Source organism: Colius striatus, chromosome 3 (genome assembly GCF_028858725.1).
Source record: "Colius striatus isolate bColStr4 chromosome 3, bColStr4.1.hap1, whole genome shotgun sequence".
Taxonomy (NCBI): domain Eukaryota; kingdom Metazoa; phylum Chordata; class Aves; order Coliiformes; family Coliidae; genus Colius; species Colius striatus.
The window spans coordinates 47,992,749-48,012,860 of record NC_084761.1 but is presented as its reverse complement, the minus strand read 5'-3'; the positions used below and the strand labels follow the sequence as shown (position 1 = coordinate 48,012,860).

The 20,112-nt window shown below is 43.9% G+C and overlaps 1 protein-coding gene across 2 annotated transcripts in view; it reads right to left on the bottom strand.

The window, feature by feature from the left end:
* Positions 1-368: 368 nt before the first annotated feature.
* UNC5C (unc-5 netrin receptor C) overlaps positions 369-20,112 on the bottom strand; it is a 261,631-nt gene continuing 241,887 nt past the window's right edge. For both annotated transcript variants that reach the window (XM_061992520.1, XM_061992521.1), the window contains 6 exons: positions 14,695-14,863; positions 12,129-12,362; positions 7,285-7,434; positions 6,928-7,092; positions 1,633-1,811; positions 369-1,429 (listed from right to left, as the gene is read on the bottom strand). In XM_061992520.1, coding sequence (XP_061848504.1) covers positions 1,264-1,429; positions 1,633-1,811; positions 6,928-7,092; positions 7,285-7,434; positions 12,129-12,362; positions 14,695-14,863 — 1,063 coding nt within the window. In that variant the 3' untranslated portion in view covers positions 369-1,263. The remainder of the gene's footprint in view (positions 1,430-1,632; positions 1,812-6,927; positions 7,093-7,284; positions 7,435-12,128; positions 12,363-14,694; positions 14,864-20,112) is intronic.

Genomic DNA, 20,112 nt, shown 5'->3' with positions numbered 1-20,112 from the left:
CAGTACTCATGAACCAATGGTCTACATGCATTTGGACTGGGAGGCTGTCACTGGTTCATGGCCACCTTGGGACCAGATTGCTGCTTGGAGCAACCTGGAGGCACCCAGGTGGTGGAAAAATTCCCAGGGAGGAGTGCTGGATTGGATCCTTTACAACCACCTTTGCAACAGGCATGAAGCAGTACGATGGCCAGAGAAAGGAAGGACAGACAGCATATAGAGGGACACAGAAGACCTTCAGGAAGGGGACAACAGGTTCCATAAAACCAGGAATTACTCATTCTGCTGCTGACAAAATTAGAAATAAAGGAATTATGGTCATAATAATAGTTATTATAATAATAATCCTTGCACTAGATACTAATAGTAAATAATTATCATAGCAACTTCTCTTTTAAAAAAATTTGTTCTGGTTTTCTTTTCTTTCCCCTCCCAGCCAGTCTGAATTGCATATCTGGCCCCCTTGTATTGCAAAGGGGTGGAAAGGGTGTTGTTACACCATGAACTGAAAATTAGCTCTGATCCTATGTTCCCCACTGTCCTACAGCTATTCTCCACACAGGCTCAGTGGAACTCAATTGGGGAAGGAAGGGGATGTTACACGTGTTCCTGCTTAGCACCCAGAGTACCTGCTTTCCAGATGCACACCTCTTAAACTCTACCTTTCTTTGTTTGCTTTTTTTTTGTTTTACAAGTAGGTCTAGGAAACAGAACAATGACAGGAGGATCATTGTGAGACAACTGATGTGCAGAATTGTAGTCAAAATCTGAATTCACTAGAAACCAGTAAGCTGAAATAGCCACATCTGACTGTCCATAGCCTTGTCTAGAATGGCTTTAAACAAAAAATATAAAGAGCCATGGACAGCCTCCTTACCCCTGTCCAGAATTTGATGTAAACAACATCCATAGAAACTGGGATTGTTAAGAAAGTTTATCCATATATCTGGATAGCAATAAAAAGCGTTTCCTAGGAAACTGTAAAATCCTGTACCAAGCAGTGTACAGCCAAGCCGAGAGGAACATTACGTTGATTTATATTTTCAAGGTACAACTTTGCATGATTTCTTTCAGATCCTGTGATAATGTACAAGGAGAGCACGTGTGAAGGTCAGGGCTGGTTTTTTTTTTGTTTGCTTGCTTTCTTCGCTGAAATGTCTCTTGTGTAACTCATTGGTCTGGGTTTTCATTTCAATTCCCCTTTGTAGTAACAGGGCATTACTGCTCCCTGTGTCTGTCCTTCCCGTTCATGCCAAGGCTACATCAGTAATTTCCTTCTGCTGCCAAAGAAACAACGGTTTCATGTCTTCCCATCTCTTCAAGAACCGCTGCCAGCATGCTCAGGTTGCCGTCAGGGAAATTCTGGGCTTCCCAGAGATCCAAGATCACCCCGGTGGGACTCGATTTTGTAGCAAAATAATTTAGATACCTGCAACAAGCCAAAAGGAAACTCATTTCTGGAGCTGCATGAAGGCTACCTGAATTCATATGATGGCAGCCGATCCCCATTGCTTGTGCTGTCAAGGTGCTTATCTCCTGTGTGGTCAGTCTAACCATCTCCTATCACTCATCTTCATAAAGGCCCTTTTGCACACGCCTTGTGCCCAGCCACACACAGGCAGCCCCTCTCACCTGTCCAGTTTCAGCTTGTGGGCCAGCATCCTCCAGTCATGGCCTCTGGTCTGGGGTGCATCCAGGCTGCTGCACAGCTTCTGCCTTATTGGGAGCGGGATGCTGAAAGCGCTGGGCCCCACTATGGTGGTGACAGTGCCTGCTGAGTCCACAGAAGGATAATTGATGCCAGTAGGTTCCTGAGGTTGGAAATAAATGAAAAAAAAAAAAAAGCAGTAGTTTTGTTACTGAATTCAGAGACAATTGTAGAAGTGTATCCTCTGAGATCCAATGCTCTCACTTGTATTAGAGAGGAGCATCCCTGTGCTAATAAAGAATTTATTTTAGCTGAAAAAGAGAAATATTTATAACTGACTTTGGATAGACAGTAGATTTTTTTTTCTGTTTGTTTTTTGAGAGCTAAGACTACTATGGCTTGAGAAAACTGAGCCTTAACTTAATTAATCCCTTACTGGAAATAATGAAAGATCAAGCACTTTGACACATTTCAGAGCAATGGGCTTTTAAGGGTTTGGACAGCTTGGCTGGCAGGAGCTACTTTCTAGTAGCCCCCTCAAGCCCCTCACCCCACACAGAGCCAGAACCAGGCTGGTGTCACTGACATCCCTTTGGTAGCACCCACGGTCTCTGAAGCCTCTGATGTTGGGCAGACCATAGGGAGACAGTTAATACCACCCCAGGCATAAACTGATCCCTCATTTTCATGCAGCTTTAGCTCTATGCTGGAGACAGATGGAATGTGTGTGCCTGGGGAGAGGCTGTCACCCTCCTACCAAAGACCAGAACTGTGCTCAAAGGTGGTGGCAGCAATGTTTCAAGGGGAAAGTCACTTCCAAAGCCAGCTTGTCCTTAGCTGGCTCCCCGTGACACAGCTGTTATGTGGCCCTGCTGGGAAAGACAAGTGGTTGGCTCCTCTGGGGAAAGACTTTATTAATTCCTTGGCCTGGGAGGATCTAGCATCCACAGATCGTTAGAAAGAGGGGCTCAGTACCTGGTAGGACAAGGGCAGTTGGTCAATTTAGATGAATTTTCTTAGGACCAACAAGGGCATCTGAAAGCCCCTCCAAGCCCTAATGATGCTGACTGCCCACCCAATTGTGCAGTGGGGACACTCCTCTCACGCACAGCACTTGTCACCTCCAGCTACCAAGACACATGATGGAAAGATCGGTAAGCGGGGCTCGGTCTCCTTTCAGGCCTCTCACCCGCCTTCTCAATCGCTCTGCTTTCCAGCATGCCAAGCCTGAGGCTGAGCTGGTAGAAACAGAAGAGCTGCTTCATCTCCACCTCTGCCCAGGTCGCAGCCCCAGGCAGCCAGAAACATCCACGCAAAAGACTCGTCGTTAAATGTCAGCTTGTTTTCTCCTCTGTGAGCTATCTTGTTGCTTCATGACAAGCTGGCTGCTGGGAAGGCCCTGTAAAACCTGAAATTGTCTCAAAAACAAGGTAATGGCCAGCTTCAACTGCCATCACAAATCCCCTAGGAAGCTTGTTGTTGAAGATTGCCTACAGTCACATGCAGCCTTTGGTTCCCCTAAAAATACCTACGCAGAGACAGAAAGGAGAGAGCCAGTATCTGTGAGCACCGTACAGAATTAAACTTCTTTTGCCTCCACTCTTTTATCCACATCAATTAATTATGTTCCACTCCACAGATACTTTTTTTAGTTTTTGAAATGGCATTTTAGTTAAAGAGTGAAATTTCTAACCACAGAAGGTTTATGCCACACTATAATAACCTCAGTAATGTGCCCAAAGCAATGTGAATGTGGCATTCCTACTTGGGTGCCAAGGCCCTGCCTAGCAGGCTGTCTGCTCCAACCCCACAGTCTTGGACAATTAGCTGCTGTCCTCTAACTGCCTGGCAGCAGGACCTGCCTGGGAGCCACTAAATGACTCCTGTGCCACCACTGCTGCCCGCAGGCTTGCCTGTGCTGCTGCAGGGTGGTGACTGGTGGCAACCTTCTCTTTTTACTCTGAGCCACAGGACACAAGCGATGGGTTAAGACAACACTGCCCCAGCTCTCATAGCCTGCTGCCCCAGGTGCATTGGCATGGCTGTGCAGAGGGAGACCACATGGCCATGGCGATGCCCTGGGGCTCTTTCAAAGAATTAGAGAATCGTTTCAGTTGGAAATGACCATCATGTCCAACCACTGACCTAACACTGTCAAGTGCACCAATAAACCATGTCCCTAAGCACCTCATCTACGTGTCTTTTAAATATCTCCAGGGATGGTGACTCCACCACCTCCCTGGGAAGTCTGTTCCAGTGTGTAACAATCCTTTTAGCAAAAAACTTCTTCCTAATCTCCAGTCTAAGCAACATGAGACTATTTCCTCTTGTTCTGTCACTTGTTACTTAGGAGAAGGAGCCCCATCTCCCTACCACCTCCTTTCAGGTAGTTGTAGAGAGTGATAAGGTCACTTTCAGGTGAGGACAGTCTGCATAAGATAAAAAGGTGGCTTCAAAACAAATGGTGGGAGACCTTTATCTCACTCTGTCTCTCACCTCACAAATTTGCATGCTTTGACACTCATTGCATTTGTATATTTGAAGTCCCAGTGGAAAACATTGTATAAAACCAGAATAAGACAGTTTAATCTGCAGAAGTTTTACATACTTTTGTCCTGGTTTAGCCAGGAGCAGCTTTTGGCTTGGTAACAGGGGGAGCGGGTTGCAGTGAAGACCCTCCCCCGGCTCCTAGGTTCAGACCCACCTCCGGCCCGGCTGGGCCAATCTGGCGCCTCTGCCATCACTATTTAGGGGACGGGAATTTGAAATGCGAGTCGGGAGGTGGAGAGTGATATAAGATGGAGGTCACCACGCGGACCCTTCAGCCAGAGAAGGAGGAAGGAACGAGAAGCAGTAGACCGGAGACCCTTCTGCAAGCCGTGGCGAGAATACAAGCTGTGCCCCTGAAACCTATGGAGATTCGTGGCAAGACTGAGAGCCACCAACAGCTCCGTGTGGGTGAGCCCGGACGGGCGAGGGACTGTGTGGGGAGATGGCCATGGCCCAGGCCGTGCTGGAGAGCCTGCGCGCCGCAGAGCAGCCCCACACGAGAGGCAGAGAGGAGCTGCAGCCTTTGGAATAAGTGGGCATCGGAGCAGCCCGTGCAGGGCTGCCATGCTTGTGAGTTACCCCACGGACTTGCAGGGAGGACTGGCGTGGAGTTCGCCCGTCCTGAGGAGGGACAAACGGCAGAAGCTCTCGGAAACCGACTAACTGAACCCCCCACTGCCTGCCCCCCCCGAACCGTTCGGGGGGGGGCAAGGTAAAAACACCGGGATCAGGGCTCTGAACCCGGGAAGAGGGGAGGGGTGGCAAGAAGGTGTTCTTAAAAAGGCTGGTTGGACTTTTCATTGATGTATTACTCTGGATTGTTTCATTTTGGTTATGTTTTGGTTGATTTTGCATTAAATTATTTTTCTGTTTTCTTCCCCAAACCGAGTAGCCTGGTCTGCTTTGTCCTGAACCTTAAGCGGCAATTAAGCTCTCCCTGCCCTCGAGCAATCCTCAGCCTCTTCGGTACTCGAGGCTAATCGTGGCCTTTGTTCCCTGATGGGCCTAAACCACGACAACTTTACAGGGTACAAAAAAGAAAGCCCATAAAGGGCAGATGAAGGAAATTGTATTACTATATTGTTACCACAGGAGAAGCAGATCCATCAAAGAAGAAAGGTGCCAGTATGGTCCCACAATGCCTAATTGCTAGCTGTCTGCCTCTCCCACAAGAAGGGAAAAAAGTGTGCAATTTGAAATCATCAGAAGCAAAGCAAAGCAAACACCATCTGAAAGCAGAGACACAAAACTACCCTTATATGACCTCGTTGATCACCAGCAGAAAGCGTGAGGAACCACAGATAAGGTTTCCTGTTCCCTGGTCTACAGTCCCTCCCTCTTATGCCTCTAGAAGCACACACATCAGTTTCCAGGTTGCTGTTATTACACTTTCCGGTAACTTCTGTCACCAAACAAACAGAGTTTTAGTGTTGTTGTTTTTTTCTAGTAACAAAATTGATACAACTCTGTATGCCAGTCCTTAGGAGTCCTGCTGCCCCTCAATTGGGCTCAGGAACATCACTAAATGTCAACCAGGAGGAGCACTTTTGCAGTAAGCAGCCTTGATAGTGGTGGTATTATTCTCTCCTTCTATTCATCCTTGATGGATGGGATCACAACACAAGACAAGAATATTATCCTTTTCCCTCTGAATCCATTACCAGGCACTATTACACACAAGCAGCTGAAGATGATTATAGTGTATACTTGCATTTCATTAAAGTTTCTCTCAGTTCTTTCTCTTCTCTAAGAGGTTAAATTAGAGATTACCTCAATGCAGCAGCGCTTATTACAATAATTGTTTATGATACTTGTTTTACCATCTGTCTTTAATGCTGTGTAGTCCCCAGCTGAATATGTAACTTTACACCCGATAACCAAGCAGATGTTATGGGTAATGGCACATGCCATTAGGGTCCTACAGCACAAGTAACTTTTGTCTGTGGTCTCCCAGCCCTTCTCCAAGTCAGCCAGCAGTGATTGCCATCCGAGAGTCTGCTCTTCACATCCCCTAGGGATGTCAGGCACAAAAGCCACCAACCAGTACATTCAATGAAGTCAATTCCACTTCACACTTGAATGTGTTGCTTGGTCTCAGCCCTAAACTTGACTGCTCCAAGCAGCGAAAATCCATCTGGTGCTATGTAGCATCAGAAAAGATGTTCCAAACCTTATGATCATTTTTCTACTAGAAAATGTGAGCTGTGAAAAGAAAAATCGTTGAGGGCAATAGTCAGGATTTGCAGCAGCAGCAAAATCTGAGGAGAAAAGTCTATTGCAAGTAGACCAGCTGATATTCCCTCTTGCACTGCAGTTATTACATAGGATCAGAGTGGAGTGGCTTGGGCAAACATATGACAATAATATTTTCCTATTCTCCTTCCTTTCTCTCCAGGGAAATGTTGGGCATGATGGACTTGTGGACTGCCAGAGATGCATTAGAGACTGGTAGGCAAAGAGCTTCTCCACATATATGCAGAAAATTTATACGAGCAGGGAGACCATAACTACCTTCTTCCCTCTGTTGGAAGGAGGATGTTCTCTTGCAGATGAAAAACTAAACGAAAATGCAACAGGAGATATAAACCAACTTGATCCATTCCTTATGCCCAATCTAGAAGTCAGGAGGAAAATGGGATGCACTAAACAGGCAGCAATGGGAAAGGATATACTTCCTTAGCCCTCTCACATTCCTGCAGTCAGATAGAAAGTGCACTGATGTCATTTACCTCTGAGACAGAGCAGTTCAGCTGGAAGATCTGCCCTTCTCCTTCAACCTGCCGCACGCAGAGTTTGCACACCAGTTCCAGGGTATTCAGGCTGAACCTTTCCAGCACGAAGGTGCAGTGCAGGTTCCTCTGGCATCCACTCCAGACTTGGTAAAATGGAATCTCCTGCAAGAGAAAAGTAAAAAAAAAAATGTAGTAAGGACAGGATGTAGGACCAGGGTAAAGATGCTATATGACAAGAGACCACAGGCTCCATGCTACTATCACTGAGTGTTTAATTTTAAACACCCCTGTGTGTCACTGTATTTCTTTAATCTTTGCTGTTAGGATCCAATGAGAGTGGTTTATGATGCTCACCTGGTATTTAGCCAGCAGCTTGCTCTTCCAGAGAGAGTGGACAATGTCATGAATGGACAGGCGGAGGTTGTGGGTGCTTCCCTTAAAATGCAAAGCTTTGGGTTCCTCCAAAAGCTGACCGCCCATCTGCTGCTCAAGCTGGAGGACCTCCTGCAGTATTGTGATAAAAACAAGACAGTGGTCAGGCTTCATCCAGATAGCACACCGGTCTTCTGGTTCCTCAAGACTGACTGCTGTGGATTCTTTAAGTTGTGGAATAGAGAGAAAAAAAGTACAGGCATTTCATTTGCAGAGCTGTGTTTCCCTATGACTAGCATTGCATTAGTGGATCTGAATACATTCATACAGCAGGAGCCCAGCAGGATGCAGGCACCTCTGTCTCCTTTGGGAGACATAGTGTTATCTGACATACCTCTTGGAAAACTGCTGTGTGACAGAGCAGTACAGGAGATAGTGGATGACTACTTGGAGATGGTTAAGCAGGATGGCATCAAAACAAGAACAAGATGCTGATGGAGTGCATGTTACTAAAACCTTCATTGTGTCATTAAAAGCAAATAAGCCAAGAGTGTGGACATTTTCTGCAGTTAAAAAGAAATTAGTGCCTTTAACAAGACCACGGAGGATTGTTGTCTACAAACAGCTTAACTGTAGTCCACATGGAAGAAGCAAGTATAAAGGCACCTGCATGAGCCCGATTAGAAACCAACACAGCCAAACTCAGTCATATTTAATTACAAGAGTCAACCAGTCCCATACAGCCAAAGCCAATCATACACAGAGTGAGCACACTCAAGGAGTATGTGAGCATATGAAACCAGGATGCTGCTCCAGGTCAGCTTCATTTTAATGACACTCCATTTTAAGCACAAAACAAGCTACTCTTGATCACGGTCAGGATCTAGGTAGCATATAAAAAAAAAGCACCTGGCCCTGTTGAGCCTAGCAGCTGGCAGATACTGAAGCTAAAATGATGTTAATTTATCAGCCATTAGAGGAAGAGAAACAAAATCAGGAAACCTTTTAGATTAAGGTTATGCCAATGAATCTGTCCCAGTCTCCTTCCAGTGCCCCCTCGTTACTTCATCAAGATGTCTAGAGAGCAATCGATATTAATGATCTGATTACTATAGATCTTCATTATGTCCAAATTGCCTTCCTGGAAGGGCCAGAAGACAACTTGCGGCACTGTGTGAGCCAATTGCAGCCGTCACCTCTCAGGCACATGGGGTTCAGGGGGAGAATGACTGCACCAGCCCTGGGAGCTGTGCTACCATGGAGAAAAACATTGCTGTGCCATCCTACCCACCAGATCTGTCTACTTTCAATATCCCACTTTTGGTAAGCACCCTTGGTCACCATAGCCCCTTTGGATGCTCCAACAGGAGGATGGTGAGCAGCTCATGCTTCTTTCAAGCGTCTCAGATAATTAATTCAGAATTATTTTGGAACCATGATTTGCAAAGCCCTTCAAACCCACAGACTGGCTCCAGACATGCAGCATTTTATTTCAAGCAGTACTTATCCTGCTGGCTGTTGCCTTTATGCCTTCCTGAGCTGCATGTCGCTTGTTTGGTGCTGAGGTAACTCCAGCCACCCTTTCCACCACCTCTCACCACCACTGTGAGCCAGAATCTATGCCCTTACGATCTTCCTAGGAGAGGGAACTTTGTTTAAGCATTGCTCCATCATCAGCACCACCAGGACAGCCACAATCTATATTTAGAACTGCCTTCCTCATTAATGGAGCACAAGTAGGCAATGGTGTTCAGCCTCAGCTGTTGCCTTTCTTCATTACAGTGAAAAACAACCAAGAAGTTCACATGCTTGTGATGCCTTTTTTTTTTCCCCCCTTTCTTTTGGAGGGCAGTTACTGTGCAGCATGAGGCAGGGTGGAGGATGCCAATCTGCTATAGCCACTTGCCCTAGGTGTGCAAGGCTGCTCAGCCCCTGCTACTCTGCCACATGCAGCTCATGTACTTCTCATATACTTCAATGACAAAGTCAGATGAGCACAAAGACACTGGATTTCTTTATAGTAATTGTATTAATACTCTTTTTTCTTTTTTTTCCAGTAGAATAGCTCTGTCATCCTCCTCTAAGTGCAAAAATCAGCCTTAAAAAAGAAGCTAGTGCTCAAGCTTGTTGCTCCTCCCACCTTTCTCCAAAAAATATCTTTCTAAGCACCTCATCCAGGTGGTTCAGGACCCAGCAGGGCAGAGGATGCTGCAGGCATGATCAGCGGTGAGCTCTCTGCTCCACAGCCCTCAGGAACCCTGTCAAGCTGCTCCCACAGTAACTGAGTCCTTATTGATGACAAGTCATTACAGTTCCCTGCTGTACTGTGGGCACTGGGAGCTCGGCAGTGTGATGAGAGGGAAAATGCCTGCTGGATAAATGCTGCACTGTGTTTTACACTGCAACTGCTTGTCTTACTTTGGTGGCTGTTAGGATACATTCAGCATATGGCACATTCATTCCTAGTTGTAAATAATAATAGAATGCATTCAGCTGCCTATTCAAATAAACACATAATCCCTGACAAATGCTCTTCCAAACCTCAGACATCCCAATGTGGAAATACCTCTCACTGCTCTTTCCTGCCCTTGCCTTGCCCAGAGCAGCCAGCCCCAAGACACCGAGATGATGCAGCTGGTGCCTCGTTTGCTGTCTACAACTTTCCCACTCTCTCCAAATGACTTTTAACTTCAGGATGCACTGGCCCAGTCCTGTCTGCATGCCTTGTCCTGCAGAGCCAGAGGTAATTGCCTGGTGAATGCCTTCCTTATGCCAATATGGCAGATCTCCTCCTGGTATGGCCAGGGATGTTGCCATGCCAGCTGCTGTGAAAGCATGTGGCAAACAACCCAATAATTTTTTCTTTCTAAATAGCCATAGTTTAAGTCTACGCAACACCACTGCCCAAGGTTGGTTTGTACACACTGGTTCATACACACTGGTCCATGCTCAACCCCCCCATCTACAATTTATATGTGAGGTTTATTTTTCTTAAACCTTCTCCTTCCCCAGCCTTTCATTACCAGAGAACTGCAACTGATACATTCATAAGAGTTTGTGGCTAGCAAGTATGTGTGCTTGCCCTCCTCTAAACCACCAGCTATCTGGGTCTTGAACCCCCATGACATGGGTGACCTTCCAGTCTTGGTGAAGACATGCCAAAAAAAAGAGAGAAAATTAAACTGCATGTACTTTGCTGTATAGAAGCAGTAGGTATGAATGGGATGGTGGCTGCCTGACTTTGCTCACCTTTTCCTTATCAAATTACATACTACCTGCAGCAGAAGCCCATGGACTATCCTGTTTCCCTCCCAAATGTTGGCTGCAGCTTCTCAGATGAAAAACAGTTTCTCCGTCTTGCCCAGCGCCTCTCCTGATTCCTTCTGCTGTCTCACTGAATTGGATTAACTCTCCCCACAGTCTATTAGAAATAAACCAACAGCTCTTGAGTAACACCTAATTGGATTCCCCCAGCTCTGACCACATTAGCTGTCTGTCCGAAGCCACTCCAGCTCACTTATTATTACCTCAGGCCTTGACAAACCCGCGGAAAATTGTATTATCCAGCACAGGCATAAAACCATCAGGACTTTTGAAGCTTGATCACTGTTAGAGATCCTTTTCACTTTTTTTTGTTTGTTTGTTTAAAAGAGAAAAAACAAAAGGGAAATCAGACCAGGGAAAATACTTGTTTTTAAAAGTCTGATAACACCAATGCATTGATGGAGGCCGATCTCCCAGGGCCTGTACAGACAAAACCATGACGCAGTCCCAATATACTTGCTTCAAATTCTATACTTTACTGCCTTTCTGACATATAGTGGAAGGGTATCCCCCTAGCAAAGCCTAGGCAGGCAGGCCTTGACACCAGATAGTACTGGGGAGGAAAACAGGGCCATTTGCAGAGAAGGAAATCACTGCTCTGAAAAGCAGAAACATCTCCTAGCTACTGCATGTGAGTTTAAATCCCAATAATTCTTAAGCAGAGCTGAGGAAACAAAAGAATATGCTGCACCAGGATGAGTGCTTAGAGTCAGGCTTTGAATTCATTTTCCTGCAAAGAGGCATTTGGGAAGTTGCACAGGCTACAATTAAAGTAAAAAAAAAAAAATCCCACTTTTTAGTAATCTGCATTCTTATATGTGCAGTCAGAGCTACATATTTCATGAGTGCATCTATTATAGATACTATCTGTATAAATACAGGTATTTATAAAGAGAAATATCACGTATAGTTATCTATTTGCTCATTTGTATGTCGTGAGTGTGTGTCTGTGTGCATACCAGAATTACAGTCAATAAGGTTATATAGTTAAGAGATAGCAACAGCTTTGTTTTATTTTAGTTGTGAATTCCCAACACGAAAAACTGCACGCAAAGAGGTGTAATAAAGCAGTATGAAAGCAGGCAGTGATTAACAGCCCAGAAGCTTCTTTCATCATTATCAACTATTTACAAAGAAGCATTTATATGTTTCCCCATCTCTGGGGAGCTGGCACTTAGCATTAAAAATACATGAATAACGAATGAAGCCCTGTGTACCTTATGGCCTTTTAATAATGCAAAAATCTTAGGATTCAGGATATGATACAGGTAAACAAAGGAAAAAAAAAGACAAGTGGGTGGAAAATACTGTGAGATCCCAACGCAAAGCACAATTTATAGTGTGTGTAGGTTAAACTGTAGAACAGCAGCTTGTTGTGAAGCTTCTTTTCTAATCAGAATAACCCAGGGAGTGGGAATACATAGAAAAGAAGTCCAGTCACCACTATGATTGCAGTCCTGTAAGAGCTGGAGAGGAAAAGCAAGTGACAGAGCAACAAGCACCTTAAGGGCATCCTGCGTGTCATCGAGGCAGTAGACACGAATGCTGTACTCCAGTGAAGAACAGGACAGAGGTCCAAAGATGGCCAGTTTGAGACGTTTGGCTGCTGCTTTGGTGATTGACTGTCCCACCAAGGCATATGTGCTCAGGGTTTCTGTCAGGATATGGCAGGCCTCTGGGTCCAGCTGGATATAACACGGAGTGGTGAAGTTTTCCTCCCCGACCACCACCACATCCTAGGGGAGAAAGAGTCCAAGTTATAGCTCCTCACCTCTCAGAGCTGGTTTCCTTTGAGACAGCAATGCCCTTTTCAAACCTAGATGATGCTCAAAGTCCTTGCTGTTCACACCCTAGATTAATCAAGATTTAAAATTACTGCTTCTGACTTTTCTCCTGCATAGGCATGGGAGGGAGATGATTTCTCCGGGCTGCAGGGGGTGATGATGGTGATAGAAACCTCCTCCTGTTCCTGTCCTCCTTCCCCTAAGACATGTAACTCTTTCCTCTAAGCCCTGCAGGAGTTTTTAAAGCCCTGAGCAGAGTTAGGCAAATAATGAAAATATCACCAACACTATTGAAAAGGACATTGCAGAACTGACCATGATTTAATATCACTAGTCACAGGTGTGTTGCATAAATAACTGCCCTTCACTTCCCAAGCATGATAACAAAAGAGTTATAAAAACTCAAAGAAGCGAAGTAACCTCCACGATGACCAAATGCCAAATCTGCATGAAATATCACCTGCTGCGTAGCTGGAATAATTCTCCGTGAGGAGACTACAGGGTAGAGGAAAAAAATATATGCAGCCCCAACACAGACAACCTCTTCACTCTCTGCATAAAGGAAAACAGCTCCCCTGCTGATTTCTTCATTGTCCTGCGTGTAATATCCTGCCTGCAACACAAGGTACTTTCAATGGCTTTGAGAGAAAGCAGAAGAGAAAAGGCAGGAGTGGATAATGGCCGCCTCTTTCAAAGGTACTACATGCTACATGATGCTCAGCACAACGTACATATCTGGAAGCTAAGTAGCACAGGCTCAATTAAAATTTGGCGTTAAGCTCAGGCCTCCTAAGTCTCAGGAAAGGCTAACATGCCATGTTTGCAAGGGTGGCATGATCCTTCTGGAGGGCAAGGTGCTACAGTGCTGATTACAGTTTCCCATGGCCATGCCAGCAACTGGCTCTGGCAGGACACACTGGCCCCAAGCGATCCTGCAGAGGTGTGTGTGCCTGTGTGGGTGTGTATGTATGCATGTGTGTGGGTGTGGGTGGAGGGTGCTCAGCTTGGAGGAGCTGCTTCAGAATTATGTGGAAGAAAAAGATCATGATGTGATGAAGATGGTAGTGCGATGGGCAGGGACTCTGTGGGTGCTGCAGAGCATGTGTACAACTGGCAGAGCAACCACTCTGTCAAGGGCAGGGGGAGGGCGGGGGAGAAGAAAAAAATGAAGAGATGCCAGTAACACACGGACAGAAATAAGGAGCATATATTCAGTGTCAAGAGTCAGGCTGGTGGGGTGCAGATTAGTTGGCGAGACAGATCACTGTCCAGGGCATGCTCTCTCCTGGCATGAGGCAGAGCCAGTGCCACAGGCTGCAGGACTAACACATCCTCTAAGACAATGCCGAACATGGTGCTCTTGCTGCTGTCAACCCAACTGCCTTCAGAAGCCACTCTGACATTATTGAACCTAGTGGTAGGAGAAAGTGTCCTTTCCAAATTAATGCTAGGAGAGAAGGTGGTGGTGGCAGGTACCTAGGAGCATGGGGCTGGAGAGAAAGGCTCTGCCAGGATGGCCCAGACTTGCTGTAAGCATCACTTTATGCTCCAGTTATAGTGGAAGATCCTTCTGCCACACAGCCCTGGGACATCCTTCTGCTGCATTACTGACAAGGAACTACTCCAGGCTCCCACCAAGCCTGCATGGCCCAGCAACACTTGTGCACCTCCTCTGAGCATACAGAGTGCAGAGCTGGAACTTGAATGAACTGAATCAAAGTGATGCTCCACCAACATCTTAGTAGGGGAAAAAGAAAAGAAATATAAGGCCTATACATTGTATCAAGCTGGATGATGTCTTGGTGCTGAATCAGAGATCATTTTCAGCATTATTTCCCCTTTCTTGAAAACAGACTATAAACTAGCAGAGCAAAAATGAGTCTGTGAAAACTCCTCTGTAAAAAAAAATCTTCGTGAAATCAAGTAAGAAACTATTTTCAGCCATTGTTTTTTATCTTGCTTTTTTTTCTTCTCTCTGTCTCCATGACCTCATCACAATATCCTGACACAAGGAAAAGCCCAAGTGCCCAAATCCTGTGATGAAAGCTATTTCATGGAAAACAGCTAGAATCAGGAGGCATCAAATTGCCTTGAGGCAGCCTCTGCACGGGCACTGGGTAGTTTAGACACCTGGTGCTGAAGTGCAATCCTGCCTGCCCGTAGCAGCCATTCATCTCACACAGAAAACTGAAAATACAGGCATCCCAGTTTGGAAAAGCAGCTGAAGGATCAGCAGAGAACCCTGCATGCAGTCAGCACACAGGCTGGAGGTCCGGAGCCTTACCTCCCACAGTCCCTGGGCAGCCTGGTGCTTCAGCTGGATCTGCCAATCTTCCGTGTTTGGTTCTGCACAATGGTGCATGGTTAAAATGACAGGCCGGGTCAGCAGGGCTCCTGGGGGGCCACAGCTCACCACCGGTGTCAGCAGGGTTTGGTTGTCTTCTACAGGTGGCCTGATGAGGGAACAGAAAGGTGGATATGTTAAGTGAGTTGAAAAAGGAAAAAAAATACCTTCGGTTATGGAAAAATAAAAAATTACTTCTCTCAAAAAGATTACACAAGCAAAGGGTGCATTTGGTTTGTTGGTTTTTTGTTTGGTTTTTTTTTTTTTCCCAAATCTCACTCATTTGTTAAAATGCAGGTTTAGTTGGCAGCAAATTTTAAATCGGACTTGCTGAGCACCCTCCACTCCGAAGGATCCTTGCAGACTGTATGGAGAGGATTCATTTCACCCACTGCTGAAATGCGATCACTGCTGCATTTGGCAGTTGTCTAGAAGTGTATAAAAATGAACGGTGGCTCTTGTGCGCACCACATGTGAAACTTATTTACTGTCTCGACAGAGAAAAATGAAGAAGAGAATGAAATGATGAGCATATCTGAAATCTCATAAGAGGTATACAGCACACCTGAGATGAGCAGTTTGAGCTTGGTCATCACCAAACCCATTGATACTCCATTTTACTTAAAAGGCATTCAGATCTACTAGAACAGCTGTTGCAAATATGCCTGTGGGGAGCAGGTGGCACTGGCAACAGGGCAGAAAGGGCAAAGGGATACTAAGGAATAGTGCAACAGGAAAAACACCCTTGCAAATCTTGAGATTTCTAGTGGTACCCTGGAGCTGTTCAGTGAAAAACATGAGCGTAGTTCAGTGTTCTTTCTGCCATTTACTAGGAATGGGAGTTCTTGGAAAAAATAGAAATATTTAGGATACATAGCATACATTGTAGTTTGTAAAGGATGGAATGTGAGTGTGTGTACGTGTGTGCATGTGTAAACCATCCTCGACCAACTGCTGAGGAGCTTTAAAAAGAGAGGAAGCATGAATGACTTTAACTATCCTGACATCTGGTGTATGACAAATACAGCTGAATGTGCCTCATCAACTGCCTCCCTAAATAATAGAGAGGACAAATTCATGATCCAGAAACCAGCAAGCGGGAGATTAAAAGTGTTCAATGTGATCTACACTTAAACTCCGGATCTGCCCACAGGACCTCTCTCTTCTCCACAGGGACCTCTGCTCCAGCTAAGGGTTCAATCCCTTGTTGCCTTTACAAATACATCTGTATTAGTCTTAGTGCAATTAGTTGAGACATTGTTAATCATTGTTTATTTCTGCAAGTCTTTGCCTTTGCAGAAAGAAAGAGCAAAAAAAGTAGCCATAATCTTAGATAGCATTTTCAAGGAGGTCAAATCAGGACAGAAGTTGATATGATATCCAATTTATCGTGTCTGTTCCAGTTATCGCAAAGATATGGCCACAGGTAGATCCTAATTTTGTCCACCTTAATTCTCCCTGAATATTCCATTTATCTCACAGAAGATGAAAGGCAAACTTTTGGGAAATCCTTTTTCAAAGTGGGAGGAAGGCAGTTTTGAAATGTATCTCTTGTTGTTACAAATGTTGTGGGAGGTTTTTATAACATTTGAGGAAAAAAAAAAAGGACCAGCATGGAAAAAATTAAATCTATGCCAATCAGTAAATCCAGATGATATGCATCTGTGGAAATTAACTGATGAGTTTACTAAATGACTTAACAATTGTTTCTGAAAAGCCATGGACTGGAAACAAACAGCTGCGATATAGCTGCCTTTCAAAAAAGATGTAAAGCCAATCTGGACAGCTATCATGTATTATGGCAGCTATTTTAGCCTAACAAAGAGTACACAAAAGAAATGAAATACTAGCAGACGGAGTACCTAGTCCAGCTCCTCTTGCATGCTTGTAAGAATCTTTGGATTCAAATTAAGAAGATCAGGGATCACGCTCTTGCCAGACTGAACTGAATAAATCACCGGACAGTTTTTGACTAAAATTTTTTACTAAAATTCAGGCTCATTTGCTTTTTTTTTTCTTTTTTTTTTTTAATAAGAAGCAACAAAAAGCTTAAAAACATGGACAGTGTCAGGTTTTTTTTCTTGGTCATCTACTTGTGCATTAATGGGTATTTGAACATTCTCCTACAGCCCACTTCAAGACATGTAAAAAACCACAATGTCTTACAAAAAGGATCTTTAAAAATTATAATATTTGTCTGGAAAGCTACAGATATGACAAGCTATAGACTTAATCATCTGGTTAACCTAACTTCATCTAGAAGATCATTGACCTGTGAAGAAGGCAGGAAAAAATACAAGTTATCATCATTTCTTTGACTGAATTACAACACCAGCAGTCAAAAAGAATAGAGGTGAGAATATATCATGATTGCCATAAAAAAATCCATACAGTGTCTTTTAGGTGAAAAATGAGTTAAAATTGACAAGAATCTGAGCACTGATGCATGCAGTTAAAAAAAAGACAAAAGGTCGTTAAAATAATATGATACTGATAAATCATATAGCCTAAAGTTGTCTCAAAGTAAAATTAAATTGAGCCACTGCTCCGTGACAAAATTGTGTTAGCTGTTAAATTTTAGGACTCTGATGGAGGGTATGATTCTGTGCTACAACAATATAAAAAATGATGCAGAACACAAAGTCAGGGGGCACTCCAAACCGCACACTCAGCAAGTCAGATGATAGAAGTGGATACAAGCATACAAAAGACATACAAAAATTAGCAAGGCTTAGTAACTGTTTTTCCCAATGTTAGTAAACAGTATCTTTGCCATCACACTTAACGAGATTTATTGCCAAGTGAGTGAGAGATGCATGCTCCTGACCTGAGTGTTTATGATACAGCACACTCTGATAAGTGAAGAGCCAAAAAGTGGGCCAGTTGCAAGGCTGCTTGACTTTGCAGCCCCAAATTGACAAGCAGACACATGTCTGGGTCAAGCACCCCAAAGTTATTGAACACTGCCAGTCCTAGTGACTCTCTACTGTCCACCTGATGCACGAAAACTTTTAAAAACTGAGATATAACAAGCTGCAGAGAAATTCTCGAGCGGTGTGAAAGAGAGGTCAGCATCATTAAGTAGGTGAAATACCAGCTGTACTGAAGCCCATGCTAAACCTTTCTCTGACTGCTGTGACGCCAGGATTTCTATTCAAAATGTGGAAGGCAGTGTAAATAGCAACATATTCATTCCATTTACAGATAACAATTAATAAGGAACTATTGCAAGTAACCATGACAGACAGAAAATAATTCAAAAAATCCAGAGAGGGTAAAAATATGGGTTGAAAATAATTGTACAGCCGCTCACAGTGCCACAGAAAAACAAGTCCCAAACATAACGACTTAGTAGCAAGGAAAGCAATAAAAGTGAGAAAGATCTCAGGTCAACTTCTGCAACACAGCAGGTGTTAACTTGTAATATGACACGGTAGTAAAAAGCAAATCTGATTTCTGGGGCTGTATGGGACACGGCATGTTGGAACATGCTGAGGTGATACTTCCTTTCCTATCCAGCTCTTACATGACTGCAGGGAGCAGGCTGTTTAGGGAATGCAGTGAGATCTCAAAAATAAACATCTGAAACCTGAGGAAAGAGGTTAAACCACGCAATGGCACAAACAGCATAGGGACACCCTATGATAAACTGACAGGAAAAAGGAACAAAATTCTCTTGAAAGATCTTTTCTTACTTATCACCGTTTCCATTTTCCATTTTGAAACAAAAGGATTATGCCTAACTATAGCTAATGAGAACAGAAACAGATGCAGTAGACAAGACGTATTATACAAGAGATATTAATCTTTCTGCTTGAAGGCATAAAGCCAACACTAATTGATGGAATTAGTAAACAACAAATTCCCCTGAAGACAAGTCACTGTGTAGTCATTAATTATGAGCAATTTTCTTCCTGTTCCTGGAGCAGGTGATGCTACACCAGCAAAGCCTGGATCTTGGCCTAGATGAGCCTAGATTGAGTATTGCTATTTCTGTGTTATAGATCACAGGAGATCTAGCACCAACACGTATATGAGGAAGGATATAGAGCAAGGGAGAATCTTCTCTAAAGCAGAAAGATCTATGAGCAGAAATCTTCAAAACTGTGGGCCAGAACCTGTTTTTGGGCTGTTACACCCTACCAAAACACCTATCCTCACTTCAGGCTGGCAGTAGTCTTGGGACAACTTATCAGATGAGACTGGATATTCAGCTGTATGACTCCAAAGTTTCTTCGCTGCAGGCAAAAAGAGACATTTTTGTTTTACAAAGATCTGACTGAGATTAAAATTCAATCCTCTGTTTAGCATTGCTATTAAAAGGCACTAACAGGAGCTGAAAGGTCTTTAGATATTTTTAGATGTTGTCCCATCTCACACCACTTACCAAGAACAGTCAACCTTTTTTATATAAAAGAAAACAAACTTTCAATCACTATATCTGGTTCCTTCATATTTGTCTTTTTAATGGGATTACTCATTCAAAATTGTCTCCCTATAATAAGACCATATTCATTATGGTAGCTGTCAGCAGATATGAGCACAACTAGAGAAATCTCTATCCTCAGTGGGCCTACCTTGTGCTCCCTGGCACCATATGTAGATGTTACAGGCAATCACAGGAGATCAGGAAGCACAGGCCAGAGTGAGGAGAGAGGAATGACTAACCCATAGCAACAGATGGCAACACTTCCACACAGCTTAGCCAGAAGTCAGAGGGAAGATGTTTTATTTCTCCTTTTGTTACTGGCCTTTATTTTTAATATTTGTTCCTTTTTAAGTTGCAACTTAATATTTTTGACTGATCTTCATTCTTCTGCCAGTCTATCTTTAGAAGGAATATGGTCTGAAAAGCTTTCCTCCCATTTTGCTCATGCGAAAGGTCTTTTTTATTTTGAATTTTTCAATTATAGTGACTGGCACTTCATGAAATTGTCTTTTAGAGTTGCAAAGTAATTTTGGTTATGCAACCAGGATGTAGAAGGAAATTGGAGAAATGAGATATGGAAGACTTCCATTTCTTTTATTTCACATCACTAAGTTTAGAGTTTACTGGCGAAAAAAGCAACACTGGTCCTTGGATCAAGCTCATTGATCAGCTGCAGGATCTTTCGAGGTCCCTTCCAGCCCTTGAGATTCTGTGATGCTGTGACATTAATATAAAGTCTATATATACACTATGAAGCCACTGATCCAAACCCTGACAAGGTTCATTTGACCCTTCTCTCTTTTAAGGTGGCTAATTTGGAAGTTGCACAATTTATGCATGGTTTCCATCAAGATTTTCAGGAGATGTGCTTGCATCATTATTCAGGGTTATCACATTTTGTGGGCACGGCAACATCCACTCCCATTTAA